This window comes from Poecilia formosa, unplaced genomic scaffold (genome assembly GCF_000485575.1).
Source record: "Poecilia formosa unplaced genomic scaffold, Poecilia_formosa-5.1.2 Scaffold111, whole genome shotgun sequence".
Classification (NCBI taxonomy): Eukaryota; Metazoa; Chordata; class Actinopteri; order Cyprinodontiformes; family Poeciliidae; genus Poecilia; species Poecilia formosa.
In genome coordinates, this window is record NW_006800050.1 from 817,405 (window position 1) to 827,320 (window position 9,916).

The 9,916-nt window shown below is 38.1% G+C and overlaps 1 protein-coding gene across 1 annotated transcript; it reads right to left on the reverse strand.

The window, feature by feature from the left end:
• Window positions 1-730: 730 nt before the first annotated feature.
• Window positions 731-3,961, reverse strand: rpl34 (ribosomal protein L34). The gene is made up of 5 exons (XM_007559930.2): window positions 3,930-3,961; window positions 3,460-3,531; window positions 3,278-3,377; window positions 1,133-1,236; window positions 731-860 (listed from the first exon to the last, which is right to left on the reverse strand). Exons 2-5 carry the CDS (start codon window positions 3,522-3,524, stop codon window positions 776-778), a joined length of 354 nt encoding a protein of 117 aa, XP_007559992.1. The 5' UTR covers window positions 3,525-3,531; window positions 3,930-3,961; the 3' UTR covers window positions 731-775.
• Between the last annotated feature and the right edge of the window lie 5,955 nt (window positions 3,962-9,916).

A 9,916-nucleotide genomic window follows, 5' to 3' on the forward strand; every position in this document is an offset into this window, starting at 1 on the left:
TTCAAGGTAGATAAAATCTTTTAAAATAGGACAATTTTCTGTTCATGGTCTTAAAGTGTACAAATATTTTAGAACCTTTTTTGCTTTTTCATTTACATCAAGGCTTTAATGTAAACAAATCTTTTTGCACTAATCAATATTTTGTTCATCAAAACAAATTATACAGATTTGGATGCATTTCCCCCCATATGAATCGAGTTTTCATGGGAACGTGAAATTTGGAGTCCACTGGAGGGCAGTGTTAAGTTGCAGCTGGTATTTTATCTAATACACTAAAAACCACAAAGTAGAATTGCGATCAAGATTTGTGACGATCCTAGAGACAACAAAAATAGGGGAGGCCTCCAGCTTGATGGAAAAGAAAAAAAATGTACATTGCCAATTTGAGTCAGCATATACACCAGTTTGCAATGTTTACAACTTAAGTAAACAAAATTCGAAGGATATTCTTATAGCCTATCCATGTTATTTATTTCATTTTTTTCAGCACTTCAAACCCTTTACCTTGCAAATGAACCTGGACCAGAATTTTCTCATAGAAGATTATGACTTCAGACCTGAACAACCTTACAAAAAAATTTACTTGGTTATTTTACAATTTTTCCACACAAGTTGAAAAGAAACTTAATGCAAGGATATTCATCAGTCAAAATGTTCTGTCTGTCCATTTGCCCAGAGGATGCTTAACCGATATATAACACAGACAGAACAACCCACAACTTCAAACAGATTTGTTTGTCATTTCTTTTTTATTGTGGCAAAACAAATACAGAATTTACTTCGATTTCTGGCTCTGTGCTTGTGCCTTGAGCACCTTGACAACGATCTTCTGCTCCTCAATCAAGAAAGCACGCTTGATCCTGTGAATCACACCAAAAGAGAAGTTTTAACACATTACTCATAAGAAACACAAAAATACGGATTATAGATTATTAAAGGGCAACACAAAAATTATTTGTCCATTTGCAGCACCCGATTATTAAATGGCAATTAAACAAAAAGCAAGGGGAGAAACGGCACTGAAAATCTTTTAACATCCATGACAGTTTTTAGTAGAATTAGGTCTAAAATGGGCTTAAGCCCAAATTTCCAGCAAATAAAGGCCTAAAATTAAAATAAAGGCTTCTCTTACCTGTCACGTACACACTTTGCACACATGGATCCACCGTAGGCCCTGCTGACGTGCTTCTTGGTCTTGGAAAGCCTCATCAGAACCTGAGGTCTAACAGCGCGAATCTGTAACAAACATCAAGCATAGGTTGATTTTTATTTTCAAAATCTAAAAACAACAGATCCCTAAAAGTCTTAGCATAAGGAGCTGCAGTGTTAAGAACGCAAAAAATCAATACTGCACCATGGTCACCACAGAATTGAAATACAAATGCAATAACCTCCAACGACACAGAACAGCACTAGCTCTGTTTTTCCTCCCATCAGCTGGGTGTGAAACTATTTTAGTTCTCCACATCAACGAAAACAAATGATAAATTAAATGCTGATCTACATTCTTACAGCGCTTTTTAATACTATATATATATATATATATATATATAACTAATACCAACATAATATTTTGAGTTTATGTTGTAAAAGGAGCCATTGTTGAGTCTGTTCCAGAGACGGAGATAATTTCATCACACGTTTAAATAAATAGTACCCGTTAACTTCTGTTGTAGTTCATAAAACAAAATTTAACATTGTGGCCTTATAATTAAAATTATAACTGTGTAATGTGTTTCACATTTTCATGCAAAAACAACTGCCCAAGACTTAAAAGTCTTATAATAAAGACCTTTATTTAGAGGACAATATTAATTAGTGTGCACAGAAATTCATATTGTTCTTCCATACTGCTTGCATAAGAACACACAACAAATACTGGTTTTCATCTGTGCAGTGATGACAGGACAGATGATCAAGATAGATTTTTCTAATTAGAGTCCATTTGAAACTTCTTTGAACTCAAATGAAGAAAATTGTGTTGTTTCAAAAAGTCAGCAAAACATTGAATTGTGTGTTTGTTCTTTTTACGAACTAGGCACTAAATTAGAGAAAAACTACCTTATTTTTTAGGTGAATATTAAAAAAATTAGCAAACACTTAGAAAGTTTCCTATTAGTTTTATTTTTTTTTTTTTTACTTCCAATGTTGAATGATGTCATTATTTTAAAGGACAAAGTAAAACTACGATGCCCTCCAGAAATAACAGCACCCAAAGGTGATATTCAACTTTCACTTTAGTATCTTTTTGTACACGTCAACAAGTTATAATGTGATATAATTTGCAACTGCAAACTGATGCATGAATGTGCAAAACAATCAGCAGCATAACATTACTACCAAAAGTTCCAGCAATTCCACATTAGAATACAATAAAACTATTTTTACCTACTATCACAATAACGTTCCTCATAGTTAATACTGGCTTTAACAAATAAACTGCCCTTCTGGTAATACAGCAGATGAACTGAGACAACATGCTGCAGAAAGTCTTTAAAAAGATACATATATGTAGCACACCCTGAACTTTAATGTTAAATAAATCTACCGGCTTGTAACATTTTTCATTTGTAACAACAGCAGCCTAAATGCTGAGTGCCTTGTGCTCCAGACTGAAATCCAGCATCTAAAATCATTTAATCAAAGACAGTGGTCAAGTTTGCTTACTTTGGTCATCAGTACTCTTAAGCAGTCTTAACGCACAACAAGGTTAAACCATATGACCACAAAAGAAAGGTCAATGTTGATGTTTAGAGAGATTTTTATTTTTTTATTTTTACTTTTTTATGAGACCGAGTCAGTGTTTTACAGTAAAATATCAAACAATAAATCATGTTGGGAGATGCTTTGACATTTAGGAAACCTTGCATGAAAACTGCTGCTGAATGTTGCTGTTGGGGAAAAAGCTCCCATCGTCAGATGTGGCAGGGTAATAATAATATGCAGAAAACTTGACACTTAAGTGGGAAAGTTTTGGCTTAAAACAATACTTTTTTTGTGTGGCTATTTTTGAAAACATCTGTGCTATTGAGAGCTGTAATAAGTGCATTCATAATTGACATACTACTTGAACATCTTTACATCCCCACATCGTAATGTTTAAGTAGGCTTAAAAGGAATAATTTTGGTCTTATGTTGTTCCAGCTATCAGCATAAGCAAATTCATCCTCCAAGTGATGAATATCTATAGCGGGAAAGATATATGGGGTATTTTAGATAATACTTCTCCCCTCCTTATCCATGAATAACTACTATGAATCTCAACAGCTGTACTTACTCCACGCAGTCTTCCAGGGCAGATGCCACATGCTGACTTGGGGGCTTTGCCAACCTTCTTGGTGTACAGGTAGACAATACGGTTACCAGGTGTCCGGGACCTGCAGACCAACAAGAAGCTTGGTTACTATACGGACTCGTTAAGTTGCGGGTGTACAAGCGTGGTAGAAAACTTTCACTTACAGTCTGGTCTTGTTAGAAGCAGTGTTGTAGGACAACCTGCGGCGGTAAGTCAGGCGTTGCACCATGTTGAAGCTGCGAGACAAATTTTATTTGAATGAGAAAGTGGTCGTAATGTTCATTCACGTTGTCAATAATCAACATATGACCGGCTTAAAGCTCTCTTGTCAAGTTTTAAACTCGGGTCATGTATGCAGTGGTACTTTTGACACCAATACTCGTTGTTTTTATTATTACTCCACTACCCGGTTGCTCTATTTAGTCCCACACAGCGGCCTTATCCCGGCACAGAAAAGATGAGTAAAAATGTCTTCGTAATGCCATCTAATTTATAAAATCCTCGTTTCCCCGAGTATAAAAGCTTACTATGAGTCAAACGATATATTAAAATTGATTAAATTATCTTCTAAACCTGAGGATTAAGGTCGATTACAAATTTGTAATCATGCAGAAGAAAACAGGAGCCGCCATACCTGCTTTCGCCGTAACCGGAAGAGGAAGGAGTTAGGCGGATGTTTAAGGTTAAAGTTTCTGCCCCCTGCTGGTGAGTGTGTTTACTGTTTTTGGGCTAATAGCTTTTTACAGGAAAATTGCTACTTAAAGCAAGTTTTTATTTGCTTTACGAAGCCTTGAAACATTAATAGTACAAAATCCTTCTCCTATAACAGGGTTAAAAATATGTGTTACCTACAACTGGTCTGTTTTATTTACGATATTCTGCGATGAATTATTGTAATAATTTGTTTAAAAAGAAGGGTCATTGGCTGACTTTAAGACAAAACTTTATTTTATTCACATTGATACAGAATATAAGGACCTCATGTAAAAGTAGCCCCTATTGTCAAATTTGCGTTTTCAGAACTGCGGTGTCAGTAAAGGAGAAAGTGGCGCAATTTCTTTTTGCAACATAAAATCGGGACACCTGCCAGTAGATGGCGGTAGAGAGCCGACAGAATAGTTTTGTGAATAGGATATGTCTTGTCAGTATCCAGATGCTGATGTAAACTTCGTAGTAAAGACACACATTTATTCACTTGAAATAAACGTGCATCTCTTTGCTAGAAAGGTTTCACATTTAAAAGCCTTGCTGGACATATTACCTTGAGTTCAACTTTGTATACAATATAGTATGTTTATATGGAAACATTTAGAAATATGGACAAGTAAACGTTTTATTTTAATGATAGTTTTCTAAATAAATATATACATATTAATTCTCTGGTCTCTCTAGTTAAGGTTGTAAAAATGCAACAACAAAAGACATAGCTAAGAGTAATCAAACTACTAGTACAGTTTTTAAAATATAATTTTTCACAATATGGAAACTAATAAAAGATACAGATTATTTACTTTGACTCAATTTGCATTTTTGATCTAGGGCATTTAACGCTTTCGGTGAACCTTGAAGCTTTTTTCCAAGTAAGCACATGTACATCGTCACAGAAATATTTTTCCATTACACATTCCCATCTTCTCCAGTTGCATTTTGCGAGTTAAGACATCTCTCGGTGGGTTTTAGTTGGACTGATTTTAAAACAGTGATCTTGATGTCATCTTACAAGAGAAAGCTGATAACGTGGAACTGGGCTCTTCAATACTGAATGTAGCCAGAACTCCTAATAGCCTCGACTTTGTTGCACTGCCTTATGGAAGTTTTTACACCCCATAATGATCTGAACATTATGGAATGCATTCGTCTTCGGATCCTCTTTGTCAAGACTTTGTAAGCTACTAATACTCTGATTTAATCTTGCCTGTCGCCTCAGGTACATTTTTCACCTTGGTCTTATAGTTGTGAAAGTAATAGTAAAAGGGTAATAGCAAAACGGGACTGAATACAAATGCATGGCATGGTTTTATCTGTAAAAAAAAAAAAAAGTATTCACACAAATAAATCTTTTTTTTTTTTTTTTATCTCCATTGATCTCAGAAGGCCAAAACGATCAGCGATGCTGTGATTAACTGCAGCTGCGTAGGGATCAGGCATCAACTGTTCTCCATGAGATTCAAGGTCTTTTGCAAAGACACCAGAGAAGCTGTCAGCCAAGACAAACAGAGGTTCAAGCAAAAAACAATCTGTAACATCTGCAGGCGGTCGCATTTTCTCAAGAAGTAATTATTCTTAAAGGGTACGCCTCCGTTTTAATTCCAGCTGTTAATCCAAAGAAATATCAATAAATTCATGACGGTCGCAAGTTTTTATTTAAGCCGTCTAATGTCCTGTCGCTGAATTCCAGATTTATCCTTTTTTTTTCTTTTCTTATTTTCTTCAAAGAAAAGCCATTTCACCTAAAGTCCACTTGATTACACAAGCCTCTCTAACCTAGGACCCCTCCACCCCCCACCCCCCTCCATACACACGTACACACACATCTCCTTGGGCCTCCTGTGTAATCTGCTGAGATTTAAACCTGCTGCTTCTGTTTAATAAATCCACTGCGATTAAAATAGGATTACAGCTCCACTTTTGCCTTGCCAATGTCATCATCTCACGAAACATTTTTTTGTACTTCTTTGCCGCCCCTCCCTTTCCTCCTGCTCTTGTTTGGGTTTTTGCCCACGCTTATACTGCCGTCTCCATCCTTCCCATCCCAGACGGACAGAGGGGCAAAACACATGGAGACAGACTTTGAGCTTCTTCCCTCCCTCTCCGTTAAAAACTCATCCCTGTAGCCGTGCAGGTCGGCCCATCTGTGTTGCTGTTGACTTATGGATTAACCTCATAATGCAGCACATATCCTGCATCAGTGCTACGCCGCTTCAGATGAGACTTCTCCATGACAGATAACAATCAGCATATGGAAACTCCGTTTGTGTAGTAAGGTCCTTTCAATTTGGGCATTTGAAAAGGTGCTGATAATGCTGAAAACTGCCTATTTTAATAGTTCAAACACAGAATACACCTGTCCACATGGTCAGTTGAAGTGGATCTAACTAGCTGGATGGACAGTTGGATGGACAGCCACGTAGATATGTAAAGACGCTGAACTACTTCAGAAAGTTTAGTGAATTTGCTGTCCATAAAGACAACATGCACAGCTAACATGGCGCTGGCAGCATCATGCTGGGGTGACGCTTGTGTCTGTTTGTTCAGCAGAGACAGTGAGGTTGGTCAGGGCTGACTGGAGGATGAATGAAGCTAAATATGAAAAGAAAATCTCTTAGAGGCCTGAGACTAGGGTGACGGTCTACCATTTTGGTCAAATCATATTAATGTGTTAGAATGGCCTAGTCAAAGCCCAGACTTAAATCCTGTCGAGAATCTGTGGCAAAAGTTGAAAATTAATGTTTCCATCCACTTAGCCTGAATCTGTCTTATTTTGCAAATGAAAATGAGCAAAGCTCTCTGCAAAGGTAATGAAGACATACGAGTAGAGACGTACAACTGCAATGCAGTAATGTACCTTCCAAATTTCTAAACCATTAATTTTTATCGCTTTCACTTAATAATTATGCACTATTTTGTGTTGATCTGTCACATGGAATCTCAGTAAAATACTTGGAGCTTTGAGACTGTAATATGACAGAAACGTTTTTCATGGCAATGAAGTTTATCTAGGATTTGTCATTCAGATATTTGTTTCCCTCATCATCTAAAAGGCCAGAAAGGCCTTTTAATATAAATCACTTTTTTTTTGTTGACAGAACAGAGTTCTGGTTTAATTGATTCCAACTATCCTCTTCATTGGAAAAAAAAAAAAAAAACTTGCTTCATTATTGCCACCCTATTTACATCCCACTGCTTGTACCTCACTGCTGACAAATCCACACAACTATGCGGGGCACAAAGGCTCGGATTTAGCTGCCGGGCCAAAGTTAGGGTGGGCCGGGTAGGGGGAGGGCAGGGCCAGCATGGAAATTTCTGTTGCTTTTGCCACACCACAGATTATAGACGAATCAAAAGAACTGCCACCATCGCCCTGTCAACCCGCCACCCGGCCGCCCCCCCCCTTCTGCTCTCCCCTGGTGCAGCGTACATGACCAATGACCAGTCATCACTTTTATGCAGCAAATGCAGCCAGCTCAGGACAAGCCTGTAATGTTTGGTAGAGGAGAGGCTTGTCCGTGCACAGTGGGCCCATTGTTGCAAAATAGCTGACAGCTTGGATCTGATCTCATTTGATAGGCAAAAGTATTGACAGATCTAATTTGAACAGCTTGTGGGGGACTTTTTGATGCTGATGCGTCCTGATTAGACAAGCTTCTACAGAGAAACATCATTAAAAAGATGGAAGGGGACGTGCGAAGGCCCGTTTGTGTCACCTGCTCTATTTGTATTATGCACTGCTCGCTAAAGATGCAATAACATATTGCATATACAGTCGCATTCAGTAAATTAGAATATGTGGATCGACGAGGCTCATTTGTCAGATTCAAAGTAGCTTTTGAAAACAGAAGCCATTAAGTATGATGGTAAGGTTTCAAACATACTCTGATACATTACGCTGACATTTCTGTACTGGTCTGATGTAATATGCTCAGCTTAAGTGTTCCGTTTTCACTAACTGCAAGCGGAAAATCGTCGCAATTAGGAGAAGTTAAGGTTTGGAAACATCAATTTGTGTTTTGAAATTAATCTCTTTCATTTGTGTCACAAAGTGAATTGAGTAACTGAAACAAATGAGCTTTTCAATAGTATTTACTGTATATATATATCAGATTATTCTGATATAATGAGAAAAACCTGTGCAACGTGCAGCATGACCTACGAAAATTAAAAACACAAGATCCATCAGGTTAGCCAAAAAGCATCCCACCAGAATGCAGTACAGGAAAGTGTAGGCGCTCCCAAACATCAGAGTAGTGACTGATAAAATGGCATGAAGCAAGTTGATGCTTTCGACCTTCATGTTTCCTGTTAGGTAACAAGAAATAGCTGTGGAGTGAAACAGAAAAGCACAGAAGGCGAGAATCAATAAGGTCAGCGACATGTGATTTATTATTCGGCACCAGGCCATTACTGTCACACAGACAGTGTGTAAACATTGCATGCCTGCTTCCCTCTAACGGAGTTTAACCTGCCTGGTGCTAAGTGGTTGAGGTTTTATGCGACGTGACAGGGGAAACATGCAGCTTGGGGCGCCGTTAAGGCTTTATGCAGTATCGCATCCATTCATTTCGTCTCTCTATCCGTCTTGTTTATCCCCTCATCCATCCTGACTGTTTGGCTGTCAGATAAAAGCTTGATATATGCATATTGAAGCAACTGTGACCTTTTTCGACTCGTGTTTAAATACATCAAAATTAGTTCAACATTTATGGAAATGTGCTTATTCTGTTAGAGGCTGTAGACAGTAGCATAGCTCCCAAAAATAATTTCCTAAAAAATGTTATGGAATGACCAAAATATACTCCCATGTAACATATATACCTGCCAGAATGCATATGTTATACTCACAACCTCACCTCCCCGCCCCGAAAAAAACATAAACTAGGAGCATATGAATCACACTTGAAGCAAAGTTTCTATTAATATTACAGCTTCAGAAGAAAACTACATAAGATGGGATGTGAAGCAATGGCAGCTCTTACACTGGCAAAACAGCATTGTAATAGATCATCTAAAAAAATACCAGCATTCATTGCAATTTTGATTCAATACTTTTCTAACTTCCTGCTGCAGTGGATTGTGCTGCATTGCTAATGTTAGCCTATTTAAACTCAAACAACAAGGGGAGACGTTTTTAGATGAAAATACAAACTGATGAGTTGTTGATTGCTACTTGTATAAAGTTGCTACTGAGATGAGATGATGTATCCTTCAGCTGCCATAAAAGGGGTTAGGTGGTACTTAGAGGCCTTAAGAGTGCTAAAAAAGAAAAAAAAAGTATTCAAAAGTCTTTGAATAGTAACTGTTTGCATGTTTTCATAATATTTTTTTTTTCAATAGGCTATGTATTAATTGCAGCCAAATATTCTTGTAGGTGACAAGCTTCAGTGTTTGCTATACAACACTATTCACTATTATGCCTCGCTTTTATACAGTGATTAGGTAGACTGGAAAGTCAGATACAATTTGGTGCAATTTGCTTAATTCAAAGGGTGAGAATGCAATATAAAAGTGATCAACTTCATAAATCTGCGTTTAGCTTTAAGAAATGGAGCCCCAGCTTGCAGGTAACCTTGAAATGACCCAAGGCGTGCAGTCGGAGCGCTGAGCTGGAGCGCATCCACCTGTTCCGTCATCAGAGGAACGGGGTAGGGGGGGGGGAGGAGAGGAAGCTGCTGCCTTTGCTGTGTAACCACGGCAACTCCTCCCTCTAAACTGAAACATCACCAAAACCTCCTCTGCGTGAACCAAACAAGGGGAGGGACGCAGCCTGCCGCCTTACCTGGCTTCTATTAACCTGTTATTAATAAGCCAGGCAGATCACGTGGTCGGCCAAGCCGAGAGCACCATCCACCGTTTTCAACAACTAGAGGTGATTTCTCTGCGCTCATCACCGTGAAGGATGCTGCT